General features: G+C 36.4%; 1 protein-coding gene across 10 annotated transcripts in view; it reads right to left on the reverse strand.

Annotated features, from left to right (window-relative positions):
• Positions 1-16,324, reverse strand: part of LOC138715593 (uncharacterized) — a 131,024-nt gene extending 114,700 nt beyond the window's left edge. For 2 of the 10 annotated variants that reach the window (XR_011336515.1, XR_011336511.1), the window contains exons 1-4: positions 3,439-4,883; positions 2,624-2,792; positions 2,182-2,294; positions 71-276 (exon numbers count right to left, since the gene is read on the reverse strand). Coding sequence is in view for 8 of the 10 variants with exons in the window: in XM_069848671.1 (XP_069704772.1) it covers positions 71-276; positions 2,182-2,294; positions 2,624-2,792; positions 3,439-3,912 (962 nt within the window). In the remaining 2 variants the exon portion in view is untranslated. The other 8 variants (XM_069848684.1, XM_069848678.1, XM_069848671.1 and 5 more) reach the window with 8 other exon arrangements.
• Between the last annotated feature and the right edge of the window lie 383 nt (positions 16,325-16,707).

Raw genomic sequence — 16,707 nt, forward strand, 5'->3', positions numbered from 1 at the left:
ACTACTTTATCATTAACTGAAAAAGCACAATTAAACCTAAACAAAAATAAACTTAATAAGCTTTACTCACTTGAAGAACTGAATATTTCCACCTTTCACACGACGATTTGTACAGCCATTAGCACAGCAAGAATCAGGCATAATAGAATGTTTGGAAGTGGAACTTCGTGGCAGTCTCAAATATGGCTTCCCGGCATCATTCGCTGTCTGTAGTCCGATATTCCTAATTGTATATATATGATCACGATGGATATCTCTTTTACGCTGTACCAAGGTCTATACAAACAGATCAAGACACCAATGTTACTTACAGAACCGCCATATTAAGGTCCGGTTGCAGAAACGCAAATCAAAATGTGATTGGCAATCAAGGAGGGTTTTATTGGCCATCAGTTCTATTTCTGTTGCAGAAAGAACAATCAGTGTTTGATCGGAGATCAGTTTTCCATCAGATTTGATCAACAGATTTTTGCTGGTTAAGTCACTGATCATCGATCAAGTAGGCTATTTATGTTGTTCTGTTTATAATGCAGTTAAAAGTGAGTGTTGCCAAAACAAATCTATTCTGATTTACTAAGGATTTATGTTGTAAGGAGTGAAATAAAACATGAGCAACAATGTAAGCAGAAACTTATACTAGAACATTCGATAAGTAATGGCAACAATGCTGTAAATCAGTGCTCCTAACGGTGACCACTGAAATTTTGTATTCCATAACAGAGAAGCAATTGTTTAATAAATTTGCAATATTGAAAGTCTCGATGTAGCCCTAGCCATATTTTGTAAATACAGTGACTGTTTTTTATTATTTTTTTATTTTATTGGGTTATTTTACGACGCTGTATCAAAATCTATGTTATTTAGCGTCTGAATGATATGACGGTGATAATGCCGGTGAAATGAGTCCGGGGTCCAGCATCAAAAGTAACCCAGCATTTGCTCGTACTGGGTTGAGGGAAAACGCCAGAAAAAACCTCAACCAGGTAACTTCCCCCGACCGGGATTCGAACCCGGGCCACCTGGTTTTGCGGCCAGACGCGCTGTCCGTTACTCCACAGGTGTGGACTTGTTTTTGATTTGTAGTAAACAGTACAGCCCTAAAGGTACAAACGAAGGTGTTTCATAAAAATCCAAGTTGGAAGAGAAAAACATGCAACTCGGTGCTTTTGGGCATTACAATAAGCCTGTAGGAGGGAAGTCCTACCATACTGAACTATTGCTAGTTGGGTGGAAGCAAGTCATTTGCTTTTAATCAAGAGTTGACATCCGAAGAGCTTTAGATTGATCACTGACAGAAATATCCAGAAATGTTGCTGCAGATGGAGTCAGTCACCTTCCAATAATTTAGCAATGTATTGTTGACATGGTAAAAGACTATATTTGAAGTATGTAATGTCAAATGTAACCTAAATATATTTAGTGTGAAACAGTAACTATGTTGCCATTACTTTTCGAATGCCCTAGTAGTTTTAAGTATTTGATGAAGTAAATCACATAGATGATCATTTTCTTGAATCAGAAGTGCACATGAATGCACTTTTACTTACATACAACATCATTTAACTCTAAACTAACCTCCTGAGTTCTGAGAATATAGTATACTATACTAAACATCATACATGTTTATCATATAAGATATATGTGCAAGACCCTTCGCTTTTTTTTTTTTTTAACCAATGCCATCAGATTGTCTTTTCGACACTTCTGGTCTTCTCTCCTGGCAATGGCTTAGTTGTAACTAACTTCTGAGGTTGGGGCGCCTGGAAGGCGGAGTTACATTACCCTGATGATATGATAGGATGATTATGATTATGTGGTGCCAGGAGAAGTCTTAAATCTAAACTTAACCTAAATTCCAGACCATGGACGAACACAGGAATAATCCTCTTTAAGGAAAAATTCCTGTGCTTTAACCCGGAATCGAAGCCAGGACCTCATGAACTACAACCAGAAGCTCTGACCAGGAGGCTGATCGCAAGACCCTTACTATAGTATAATATACCTGCATCTGTGCCCTAATTGTAACCTGCAAAATTTATTCACCATTTTTCCTCATGCCAATGACTTTTTTGAAGTGTAGAATTATATTGAACTTTGAAGATAAAACAACGTCTCAGGACTCAGAAGGATAAAGGTACTTTACCAATTAAAAAATTGTACATTTTTATTTAAATACTGTACCCGATTTTTAAGCTTTCTGTCCTCTAATTTCAGCTTTGCTATTTCATCTATAGTACTAATTTGAGGCCTGTCACTGACAGGCTCTTCGTTTAATTGTGTGCCTGAAGACTCCTCTGAAAAGATAAGAAAATATCACTAGTCTAAAAACTGAAATGGTCATTAATATACAATAAATAAGAGTAATAAAGATTATGAAAATATAAACAAGGTATAATATACTGTACATACTGAAAAGGGATACTGTTGTTAGGTATGATTATGACTTTTTAAAGCTTTATTTTTATAAGGAAAATTATTTATTTTAAAAATGTATGTGTCATATCTAAATCTGTAATTAACCAGAATTTTTATGTTTGTATGATACTATTTGTAATTACTTGAAAAACAAAAATTGATAAATATAAATATGAATTACAACATAATTATATTTCAATATTTTTACCTTTCTTGGTTCTTCCAAAAAACAGTTTTCTTACTTTGGGAGATCTTCTGGTGCTTTCTGGAGACTTCGGTGGGTTTGGCACTTTGAAAATTGTAGGGATGGAATTACATTTCAGTAGTTTCCTTCCATCTGCTCTGTGTTGTTCAAACTGGGATTCTTCAAAATGATGCTGAAGGAGACCCACAATAAAAATTAACTCTTATACATACATAAATGTATCGTAGAAAAGAAAGTTGTTTTGTATGCCTACCAAAAAACGTATATCAAAGCATATCAAACACTTTAACAATCCAAACCTAACCTGTCAACGATCCTCGATGATGCCATTGATATAAGTCATATTGAGTAACGTTTCCTATCGAATTTTTTAGCTCCAGTAATAATATAAATATTAATAACTTTAGGTGCAATCCGTGTTCTAAAAGTTTCCCCTTTACTAACCTCACACAGTACCGAACAATCAGTAGGTTGCCATTTATCCCGCCTGCAATTCTGTACCCACTGTGCTCTTCTCCGCTTATCTCTTGGGAAACGGAATACTCTAATCCCATCAGATGATTTATTCTTACAATTTGGTGCCGCACAATATCTCATTTTTATTTAAAATATCAATTGCTTACTGCTCACATTGGTTACACACAATCAGAACGATGTTGAGAATCAATATGGCCGTCACCAGAGAGGATTCTGGTTTCGTGACCAGACTTGACTGTACCATCTGAACGCATTTAGGTGTCTAGAATGCAGTGACACTATGCAGCTTATTAATTTAAATTATTACCCCAGATCACATAATGATCTAGGTTATTACTTACATTTACAGATTCTCTACGTTCGGGAGCATATTCTTCACTTGTTGAATTTCCCGCCTCTGTTTGTAAACATTCTTCTTCGCTTGTTGATTTGCCAACCTCACTTTCAGTCCCAACTACTTCACTAATTATTTCACTTTGTGGAATCTTATGACGACAGTATTCGCAAATAGCATCACCTACCACTAAATGCGGGACCTTTTCACACATGCTACTTGTCACTTTTCTTTTACAGACTCGTGACGAATGTTTTTCAAGTCCAAAAGGGTTGCAACACCACAGATGACTCCAACTTTTCGTTTTTAATTTAGGCATATTGAACACTAACAATTTACAATGACAGAACAGAACATAATCACCCTCGAAACTGAAGGGAAAAAGCTGCGCTGAAATTATCACAAGAAGAAAACAAATCCCTACGTGAAAGCTATAATAGTGGCCCTTTGAGGGGATGTCGTAACATCTGGCATTTGTCATATCGATCGCTAAGCACGCGTGTGGGATGTCTGGTATGAGCGCGTGACGTAATATACTGCATTCGACTTTGAACCTTAACGGCCAACATTTAAAATTCTGGTTTATTTAATATTAACAAAGTTTTAGAGATGCCATCGTAATTTTTTTAATCTATTAAAAAATTGTTTATCTCACAGTATAAAATAGAACATAGTATAAAAAAATCGATTTAAAAGTAGGTCTATTAACATTTCTTTATTTGGTGTATTGTAAGTTTTAATACATACCCGAAGTAAAAACCGTAACTCAAGAGTAAGTTTAAATACACGGCGATTCCAAAAGGATTATACAACTTTGTAAGCTTAGAAAGAATTTTATTTAGAAAACATATAAATTTAGTTTTAATGCCATGTAATAGCAAAACTCGCGAAGTTTTCACTCAAAATGCGCCAAACGGTTAGTTGTGGAATCCCAGTCTCACGAGAAGCACGCCGCGTTGATTTTCTACGACTTCGAATAAAGCTTGGTAATTGTGAATTAGGTCGACCTGGCTGGCGAGTTGGTATAGCGCTGGCCTTCTATGCCCTAGGTTGCGGGTTCGATCCCGGGCCAGGTCGATGGCATTTAAGTGTGTGTGCTTAAATGCGATAGGCTCATGTCAGTAGATTTACTGGCATGTAAAAGAACTCCTGCGGGACAAAATTCCGGCACATCCGGCGACGCTGATATAATCTCTGCAGTTGCGAGCGTCGTTAAATAAAACATAACATATTAACATTGTGAATTACAGGAACGTCACTTCTTACCTTTTTCAAAATCGCTAAAATAAACTATAAACCGAAAGTATTAAAAAAATCGTATTAGAAGATTGAAATTTGTGTATTTTTGGTCCAGGAAGCATCCGCTTTTTGGTGCATGGATAATTAGTTTGGCGTGTTTCTTAATTGAAATTATGAAATGGCGTTCCTGTGCTTCACATTTAATCAAAGCTTTTCCTCACTTGTTCGACCACAGCATCAGCCACACGTGAACGTCCGGAAGATTTGAATGAACACTGAAATGCGCACGTATGTGCATGGAATAAGTCTCTCGTGTAATATGTGATTTTGGCTATCTTATTCTGCGCCCGCATACTGGAAGATAGATTTGGTTCTTCTTTTGCAGCTTTCAATAGTCAGGGAGATTTGACATGGGTAATTGATAAACGTGTGAATATTTGTTAGGAGCCCGTTGGAAGTGGCCATAGGAAACTGTATGTTGACCGCCAGTCTCAACAAAAGTACGGTGCCAGGAATAAATTTTGTCTTGGTAGGAGGATCCTTGCCATACTGGGTACGAAAACTACGCTGAACCACTGTCGCAGATTTCATTTCTTCCTAGATCATATGATCTAGGGTTTCTTTAAACAAAAACACACACCGAGCTCGCTCTGCGCCTGTAAAAGCAGCCATATTCAAATGAAAACGGTCGCGGTGACAAAACTAAGTACTACAAAGCTATGAGCGTAATCCGAATCTCACCGGTGAGCAATCCGATGGCATCACGGTGTTCCGAATTCCACCGATGACGTCATTGATGCTCCACAAGTGTCGCACCGGTGCCATCAACTTGCAGAGGTGATGGCAGTCTCCATCAGCCGCCATCAGTGAATCTGATTGGTTCTTGTATAGGGCGGGAATTAGCAGACGAATAACATCGTGCACTGTTGTGTCATGGCTGTGTGTTCTGCTTTAGTTCTGCTGTATTGTTTGTAATGAGCACAACGTAAAAACAATATGTTCATGGCTTATGAGCGAACATGTCAACGGACCCGTTATTACTACCGGTTCAAGAAATAAGTTGTTTATGATCTCTTTTATTTGAATGAGATGGCAGTACGGAAATTTCGCAAAATTTTGCTAGCGTAGCACAGATAACCACTTACACAGTCGCCATGACAGCATCGATTCTTCCAGCAATTTTGTTCCTTATTTTCGTTGCAACGTGACGTCAGTGATGCCACCGGATAGGTGAGATTCGGAATACGCTGAAAGTCAGTAAAATCTTGAAGAGTTTTTGCCATCAGATGGCACTGCATCCAGCTTCGTATGCAAGGTCGCTAGATGTCTCTGTCGAACAGCTGTTACCAAAGAGTTTGTAATGTTATATATTACGAACTCTTTGGCTGTTACTCATAAATTTGTAAAAGCTAGCGAATTATACTTGTTTTTTTTTTTAAAGATGGGACATGACAGGGGCGTTGCGATCGGAAAAACAACTGAATGACATATAGCGTGGTAGGCCTGTTGCTATGGTAACAACGGTTGAGTTGCCAAACTTCCCATTCTCACATGGCAAGTGCTTAATAGCTCTCTTGGCGACATTTATTGTGCACACAATGTTAGCATTGGTACGTTTCGTCTTTAATTCTCTGTCGATTTTTGTATTGTTTTCTTACCTTCGCGTCAATTGTCAATGAATGTTTTAACGTCAGCCATCTTAACGTCAATTGCCACCTTCCATAAGGTGGCAGCGTGGTAGTCCATATTGGCAACATAGCACTGTAGTTCGTAGTTCGGCCGCTTAACTGTCATGTCTTTCAAAAAAACAAGTATAGGCAGTGATGTACACCCAAAACTCCAATATACACTGGAACTTGAACACAATAACTCCATAAATTTCCTAGACATCACCATAACAAAAGTTGACAACAAATACACAGAAAACCAACCACCACCACCACCACCACCACCACACACACACATACACATACACAACACATCTAATCACCCCACACAACACAAACATGCTGCATTCAGGACAATGGTACACAGATTACTCAACATCCCCATGAGCCAACAACACTACAATGTAGAAGCGAACACAATCAAATACATAGCACAAGAAAACGGTTACAACCCAAACATAATAGATAACATCATAAGGTAGACAAAACAAAAACTCAACAAACACACAGAACACAACACAATAAATACATCACACTAACATACTAAAACAAAAACATAAGATCGCATCCTCATTCAGAAAACAGAAATACAACATACATACAGAATAGAAATCACACTACAAATACATCTCAATACACAAACAAATAAATACAACCACACAGGCGTATACAAACTCACATGCAATAGTTGCGACAGTTTCTACATTGGGCAGACAGACAGATCATTCCAAACTCGATACAAAGAACACATTAAAGCAATAAGCAGAGGACACAATACATCTACATATGCCGAACACATAACTAATGCTAACCACACATACAATGACATAAATACAGACATAGAAATCCTACACATACAACCCAAAAACCAAAAACTCAACACACTACAACAATATGAAATATACACGCTAAAACACACCCTAATCAAATTCTCAACACACAGATCAATTTCAGAACACACACACTATTTGATACAACTCCTCATTACACGAACGCACCCACACAACAGGCAGCGAAGTTAAGATGGCGCCGAGACACAGAAGGCTCTGAAGATGGTGTCAAGTAACACCGAAACAGCTGCAAGCAGCACATGCTTACATAATTAACACGAGTAAGTTCGCCAGTTATTTATTTATATTCAAGTGTTAAAAGTAGTGTACGCAAGATTCAAAATGGGTTAATTGAATCCTCTTGTTTGTGAGTTTTCTCAAAAAAGTTATGTTTTATTTAACGACGCTCGCAACTGCAGAGGTTATATCAGCGTCGCCGGATGTGCCGGAATTTTGTCCCGCAGGAGTTCTTTTACATGCCAGTAAATCTACTGACATGAGCCTGTCGCATTTAAGCACACTTAAATGCCATCGACCTGGCCCGGGATCGAACCCGCAACCTTGGGCATAGGAGGCCAGCGCTATACCAACTCGCCAACCAGGTCGACAAGTTTTCTTTCTGTATGTGGAATTTAGACATCTTAAATTTTCAATTTGTTCATTCTTTCTTTCTTTCCAGCTCTTTTTCCATTAATTTACATTTTTTCTGGGGCTAAGAGTATAGCTGTGTTCTGTTACGACCTGATCAGTATATTAAAATAGTTACCACTGTTACATTCTTCATTTGTTTCATGTTTATCTGATTCTAATGATATCTTTAATACTCTACGGGGTGGTTGTTCAATCTGAAATACATTTTAGAAGTGGTAAGAATTCTGAATTTGGACATACGGGTTTCAACACATTAAAAAACATTAACTTATGAGCATTTTAATTATGATTTGCAAAATATAGACATGGATGTATGTTATAAGTAACTTTCAGTACCGTACTTCAGATATAAGTTACAAATAAATGAACATAAAAAAACATTATTTTAAAGGTCAAAAATCTAACTACGCTATGGCTTTTTACAACTTATTTTATAATTACCTTTGTGAGATGGGCTGTAAAATTAAAAACTGATGGAACTGCGTCAGCTTTCAGTAACTTATTACCATTAGTCTTCCAGAAACAAGATTCTATGAAATGAACTGAACAAAGCCTGTGGTGAATTGATGGCATAAATTTATCGCGTTTAACAGCAGATAACCATTTATTGAGAAGCTCAGGATTTTGCAATGGAAACCTAAAAAGAAAGTTTGCGCTTATTCCTATAAAATATTCCCTTCTATTAACACAATAAATATGTACTAATGTTCTCAGTCATTTTACAATATCCTAATACATTATATGTAACTAACTTACTTGTGAAAAGAAATTCCCGAATCCTTCTTACGTTTATTCGTACAGTTGTATGCAGCACAGCTATACACCATGATTCCACTTACGGCATTTTATACTGGAGTACGATGAAAATAAATGATAAAAGAACATGGTTAAACGAGCGTTGAGCGGATTCCGCCGATTTTGGAATAGACACCGACGCACTTAGGTTAGGTTAGTTTAGGCTTTTATTATCCTGTCAAGATGAAGGTGAAAGCGATTGAGTGTGATTTTTTGTTTTCTATGGTGGCAGTTCAAGTACTATATAAACCGTTGCTCCGATATAAACACTATTCGTATTGGCCTCGTATGCAGCACAGCAATAGGCCTACACTGTGGTTTCATGTATATCACAAGAGAACGATTCATTTAAACTATATACACATACACTATTGATTAAATTAAAACGCACTTACTCCTAACACATTCAATAATACTGAATAACTTTCTATGTTATTTCAAATTAGGCGCAATCGTGATATAAACATATTGTAGTCACATGGCACTCACCCTCAAGATGGAGATCCACGAAAGTGTTCAATTTTTGGTCGAGGAACAGCGCTCATAGTGAGTCTAGGTTAAACTATAAAACGTCTTTGGAAGAATTCCCTGTTTCAGATTTCCTCGTAATCAAGTGAAAGGTTGACGAATTATTATTTTCAACAAAATGGTAACTAAGTCGTGTTAAAATTTGCTTTTTATTTGTATATAGATGTATTGAGTGGATCTTTTTTATTTTGACGGATATCCAGGTGTTAGACTGACGGCGATACAATTTACGTGTTGGCGACACTGATTAGATGGCATCTTGCGAAGTATGTTAGCTCGCGCGTATTTCAAATGTTACGTCTCGTATAATGTTCCTACTACAGCTCAAGGATCTAGGCTCTTTTACCTTAAAATAGATCAAAAGCACACAAAAATGTCAAAATTGGAATAACACGAAACTAATAAAAGGACAGTTTTAATATCCAAACTTTGAGAAGCTAATAGCACAGTCTAATATATACAGTCGCGAAGCTTAATACGTAGTAAATATGCAAACATTAGGTCGTTGCTCACCACTAGGATCGCTAATATCGCCTCATTACAGGCAATGCAAAATAGTACCGTCACAGTCTATTGTTTCTAGCACCCTCAAAACTCAAACTTCATGACTGTAGACTGTGCTGCTAATAGCATACAGACCTACTTGTTTACAACGTAAAGGTCATTATAATATGAAAGAAAGAACCAGGTAGGCCTTATAAAATTTGTGAACCAGTGCGGTAGCTCAGTCTCTAGTGTACCTTTAAACTCTTATTCGAAAGGTCCCGTGTTGAAATTCCGGGCAGACTACCTGCCTGGGTTTTCCACGATTTGCCCCGTCATTTAAGGAACCTCCGGGTAGAGGCAGGTGCCTCAATGTACCAATCTCCTCTACATTAAGAAGTACACTACTTGAAAGTACAGGGGACTTAATAAATATTTCAAACATATCCAGAGTAATATTAATAGATTGTAATTAAAAATATGAATCTTCGATCCCACTATACACAAGAAAGGGGGAGAAAGAAACGTACTTAAGTCATTGAAAATAACCTCATAATTGTAGCACATCACTCTAAACCCACCCAAACATCTTCTTTTCTTATATACCTAACCAATGATTTTCTCTGGCATTTTCACACGAAATCATCACGTAACCATTATGTTGTATTACACGGGAAAGCACTCCTTTCTTCGTCCAGGGTAAATCTATTTCTGTACTTAATCTACGAAAAAGAGTACATGCAAAGCATACTAAAAGCCTGAACAAACCAAACCTAGCCTGTCCCAGATCTTTGTATATGCTTTAAATTGAATAGTAATCCGTATAGCTCTATTGATGAATTGTTTGTGTTTGTAATTTGAAGTAGTTTGCATGATATGTATTATTAATTTCTGTATATCACAACTGACTGAATTGTTTATGCCTTAAATTGAATTAAATTACCTGTTTTGTATTATACATATAGCTCAGCTGATGAATGATCGCTTGCGTTTGTAAATTTAATAATCTGATTGGCTATGTATTGTATATTTTTAGTAGAGCCATCGATGTAGCTCAGTCAGCAGACTCGCTGCGCTGCTGATCTGGAGCTACATTCGGGCTTGGGTTGGATCCCCCTTTGGTCTCATTGAATGGTTTCTTCCGAGGTTTTCCCCAGCCGTGGGACTAAAGCCGGATGGTCTATGGCGAGTCCTCGGCCTCACTTCATTTCACCCTTTGGTCTGATTACCTGGTTGGGTTTTTTCCGAGGTTTTCCCCAACCAAAAGGCAATCCTCGGGCTTCAAGTTACTACATCTCGCCAAAATATTTTAAAATATTGTAAAAAATTGTGGAAAATTACAAAATTGTAAAACTGTAAACATTGTAAAATATTGTAAAAATTATAATTGTAATATTGTAAAATTTTGACTTGTTCCACATCTTAAAAGCTTCATTGCTCATGTAAGATCTATGGAATATAATAAATGAAATGAAATGACCTTACGAAAACTCGCTTCTTTATTTTATTTTATTTTTTTTATATATGTAGGCTATATTCGTAAAGTTATGCCCTCTTTGAGTTTCCTTTCATAATGATGTAATGCAACACAAATCAGACGTCAGTTCCGTATGTGGTGTGTAGCGATATGAAAGATTCAATGAAAACATTAAATCTGAAAACTGGACGAGATAAAATTTAAAATATAGGCTAATATAATATTCCTGTCTGTACATTTCAAATCAACTTTACAAAATAGCTTAAATAGCCAAGACCTTTGATTGGAAATGTAAGTTTACCATTGTTATAAATCCTCTTCATCTTCAATGTCAATTGCTATACACTTAAAATTTTCTTCTCATACTTTGTTTCTATCTCGAATCAAGTTAATAAAGATGAAAAATAGGTAAAGAAAAATATCTTTGTTTGTTTCAGCATGACTTGAAAACAGCTAAATAGAATTCCAGAAAACGTAATATTTAAATTAAGGCTAAAGGGGATTGATTAGTAGGATACAAGCTATATTAACAATGTGAAGGTGTTTTTTTCAATCAAGCCATTGCTCAAGGCAAGATACCTCCAAAACGTAACAGCTCCACAATGAAGACTGTACTTTTCGAATCTGTGGTAGTCAAAATATTATCAGCATGTCAAAGGCTTGGTTCTAATGAACTGTTAGAAAGTTGTACCACTGGAAAAACCCAGAATGTGAATGAATGTTTGCATAGACTTGTATGGAAAAGGTTTACAGAGATATTTGGATGCTGGAAAAAGATTGACGTCTCAGGGGCAGATGCAAGGGGGGGAGGGGATTAAGGGGATATATCCCCTCCCGAAATTTTGAGAAAAATACGAAACAAGAAACAAAAATAATATTAATTTTAATTCGTGAATGTACATAGGAATTAGAGAGTTTTCGACGTAAATTCTCTTTGCTAAAATGTTAAATTCCAAGAACTGCAGGAAGACAAACACAGCGTTCTTACTTCAAGACAGAGAGTCAAGAAGAGTATTTTATGCTTTTAATTTTCCTTCTCTTCTTAGACTACGGTATTTCATTAGTCAGCTCAAGGACAGGTTTTTAAATCATAAAAGAATCCTAAGTCCATACAAACTTTGCTGCCTAAAAACATAGTGCGACCATCAGATGAAGATTTAGAAACTGCTTTTTTTTTTTTATTTTATTGGGTTATTTTACGACGCTGTATCAACATCTAGGTTATTTAGCGTCTGAATGATATGAAGGTGATAATGCCGGTGAAATGAGTCCGGGGTCCAGCACCGAAAGTTACCCAGCATTTGCTCGTATTGGGTTAAGGGAAAACCCCGGAAAAAACCTCAACCAGATAACTTGCCCCGACCGGGATTCGAACCCGGGCCACCTGGTTTCACGGCCAGACGCGCTGACCGTTACTCCACAGGTGTGGACAGAAACTGCTATTGAGGCTGTAGTAAATCAGTGGCCCAATGATGTTGATGCACCACCAGAGTCTTTCTTCAATGAATTGAAGACGTGGAGAAGAAATTTCCTTGATTAGAAAAATCTTCACCTAATACCTACTGATTTTATATCATCTTTGAACAGGTGCAATGAAATTATTTTTCCCTGCACTCGCAAGGCGCTGAAACTTTTCTGCACGTTGCCTGTAACTACAGGAACACCAGAACGATTGTTCTCAACTTTGCAGTATTTGAAGACTCACTTGAGGAGCACGATGGGAGCAGACAGATTAAATGGACTGGCCTTGATGTATATACATAAAAATGTAGAAGTACTGGATGAAATGTCTAAGAAGCCTCGTCGCCTTCTTCTGTAAATGTCATTCTGTCATTGTTTTTGTATTACAGTCATTGTAAATATTAAAATTAAAAAATTATGGTTTATTTAACAACGCTCGCAATTGCCGAGGTTATATCAGCGTCGCCGGTGTACCGGAATTTTTTCCCTCAGGACTTCTTTTACATGCCAGTAAATCGACTGATATGAGGCCTGTCGCATTTAAACACACTTAAATGCCATCGAGCTGGGTTGGGGTGGAACCCGCAACTTCAAGCACAGAAGGCTATACCGACTATGCTACTCAGGGCAACTTGTAAATGTTTGTGACTCGGAAACAAATTGTGAGTATATAAACTTACTTCTCATTACTCCATTTTTACTATCTCCTCAAATCCCTCCCCGAAAAAAAATCCTGCGTCCGCCCCTGATTGACGTAGCAGCTACTTCAGCAGTTAGTGTATTCAATAAGGGGTCTGAAGTAACTGTAAAAGTGAAGGAAGGTGTGATTGGGCTGGACCAGCTGGACATAAGTGACAGTGCTAAGAAATTAAACCAGGCAAGAGACAAGTGTCGAATTCAATGCAGCGAGTTCTCCAACAAAGCAGCACAAAGGTCAGCATGTAATACAATCAGACTGACCAAAATAGTTGCAGAAGAACAAATGAAGAAGGCCCAACGTATAGGGCTGGACAGTTTTAAGGCACAGAATTTTCTGTATATGCTTCTTGTACTTTGACACTCGTTTTCTCCATTTTACCATTTTCAACATTTTGTAACATAAGTCTCAGGAATCTTCTATGCCACAGCAATAAATTTAAGAATGCAGTTATATTGTCAGACTTCAAAGCAGCTATTCTCTCAATAGTCTCTAAACACACACATTCATCTCAAACAGCAGAAATAACTAACATGCTCTCTCAATTAATATCACTCCATAAAAGAATTGTATTCCAATGGATACCATCCCATTGTGGAATCCTGGGAAATGAGAATGCAGATGCTTTAGCAAAGAAGGGCAGCACTGCTACTTACAGACCTGTTACTAAATCTACGTATTACTCTGTGAAGAGATTTATTAAATCTACATACTTAGACTTCAACAAACAAAATTTGATAACACAATCTCAAGGGAAAAAATGGAACTCTCTGCATCATAATCCACAGTTAATTCCCGATTTACCAGGAAAATTGTCTGTAGCTGCATTTAGATTGGCAACAGGCCATGATTGTTTGGCCAAACACCTGCATAGAATTGGAATATATCAGTCCCCTAACTGCCCATTGTGCAACTCAAACCAAGAAATGGATTCGGAACACCTCAAAATCTGTGCTTCAGTGGCTGACCATGATAATATCTTTGAAAAATATTGGAGTGCAAGAGGTCAAATGACTTTATTGTCAAACGCCTGGCATTAGAAAACACCAACAACAACATTTTGTAACATTCAAAATGCTCTAATGAATGAAGTTTTTCTCCAATTTCAGTGAAATTTTGCACAGAAATCCACAAAAGCATGTGAAGTAATCTGACACATGTGCTTTCTTCTGCTATTGAAAGTATTGAAATCATTATGTATTGAGGATGTAATAAGTTTTAAAAAAATTGAAAAATTAGCAACTAAAAGCATAAATATTTTTTTCTCAAAAGTAATTAGAAAAATATGAAAAGCATGTGTCATATTTTACATACCGTAAAGTGGGGTGACTTTGAACGCCGAGGTGACTTTGAACAGTAATTTAGCGCCTTTCTAAATTAAATGCTGTACCCTATTGCGATAAAACTGAACTAGTTTATTGACAACTTAAACAGTTTTATCGCAATTGGGTACAGCATTTAATTTAGAAAGGTGCTAAATTACTGTTCAAAGTCACCTCGGCGTTCAAAGTCACCCCACTTTACGGTACATATACCAGGAATAAATTAAATACAAATTTAAAGAAAAATTATGTAAACTTTGAAAATAGTGACAATTATATTCCGTATTTTAAAAAAGAATACAAAAATTAATTATAAGTCAACTAGGCATAATTGGATTATCAAAGTGAAAATTTTGTATTGGATGTCCTCATTGTAAGAAATGTGTGGTAAAAGTTTCAGATTAATTGGTGTAAAAATGTAAAATTAGAAATTTCACAGATCTATAGCCTTAAAGTTATTATACACAAATCTTAAATAATTTTCGGTAATAAATATCGTGTTAAGCTTGTAACCCATATTTTTAGATATTCCAATTCTGATACGCCTTTTATATATGCCATCCTGTCATCAGCTTTCATCCATCCTCTTACACCAAACTTCTTAATGTAATTTTCTACATTTACATAATGGTTACAAAGACATACAAAATGCACTATTCCATAATTTCACATATTCAAACTCTGATAATTGGTAAGCCTATTATATAACGGTTATACAGACATACAAAATGCTAGTCTGCCTATAATCAATAAACAACTGATGTATACTAATAATGAATTCGTAACATTTCTCCAGTGCACATCTTATCGAAAATATCTGGTTTCCCTAGTATTGCGTCCTGAATCTTTCAAATGTTATATTTGTAAGGGAAGGGGAGGGGCTAAAACACTGCATTGGAATACCAGTAAACAGGTATCAAACGATGTTTATGTTGAAAGTATTTGTAGTTACAAACTGAAACTAGTGTTTATCACTATACACTTCTCACACACGTCAGCGAAGCAAAGGTAATGTCTTCTTTGGTGTAGCTTTCCTGGAGAATTAAAAAAATGCGTCTTCTTTTTGTGGTTGGAGGATGTGAAATTTTGTAACAATATTTATTATTTTTGTATTTCTTATACATTTAATGAAGAGCAACAAAATAATAGTGATAATAATAATATTGGTCCACAGCATAACCCATTCATTTTACAATGGGGTTAGGTTAGACCCTCATCCTTAAATGATAATATACCCGCACATTTTATAATCTAAATAATTTAGAATGGACAGTTTAGCTTTAATTAGAAAACATCCTCCTTCAACTCCTAATTTCTGCCTCTGGCAGATTAAATAAATAATTAAATTTCTATAGACAGGCTTATGCCGAATTCTTAGGTTATCTTTTGTATCCACGTTTGCTATTTCGGCCTAATATAAAATTATGCTAATTTAAAACTTAGTGCCGAAACGCTTAAATTCACATTCTTATAATTATTACACTGTATATTTACTGACTTACCTCGCAAAGTCGTGAATAATCCGTTGGTTTCCAGCCAATTCTTCCGCAATTTTGAAGCCACTTTCTTCTTCTTTCCACATCTTTTGGAAAGACAAACAATCTGAATCCTTTATTGGAATGTCTTGAGCAATTTGGAGCTGCACATCCAGGCATTTTGAAAACTTATTTTATGAAGCTTAACATACATTCCTTCTACAACCCAATGTAAACAGACCGAATAGATGGCGCAAATATGGCGGAGTGCAACGACCTGACCTGAGAGGATAAAAAGAAGACCTGACTTATCGACGGATCTTGCTTCGTATGTTTTCTAAATAAATTTCTATAAGCTTACAAAGTTCTATAGTCCTTTTGGAATCATCGTGTATATAGGCCTAGCCATCATTGTATTGGCACAGTTTTTACATTGGTACAATGAAGAATGTCATTTTAATATTTTTAACAATCGTCTACATATCAACTCCCCGAATATTTCATACTTCATTAAATATCAACCATTTATGATATGAAGTTCATAATAGGCCATTTAACTATTTATTATTATGACATTCATTTACTAGAATATTGAAAAAAATCCAGAACTCGATGTTACAAAATTTTAATGGAATGACCATCATTCGTGTC

Source organism: Periplaneta americana, chromosome 2, assembly GCF_040183065.1.
Source record: "Periplaneta americana isolate PAMFEO1 chromosome 2, P.americana_PAMFEO1_priV1, whole genome shotgun sequence".
In the NCBI taxonomy this organism is placed as follows: Eukaryota; Metazoa; Arthropoda; class Insecta; order Blattodea; family Blattidae; genus Periplaneta; species Periplaneta americana.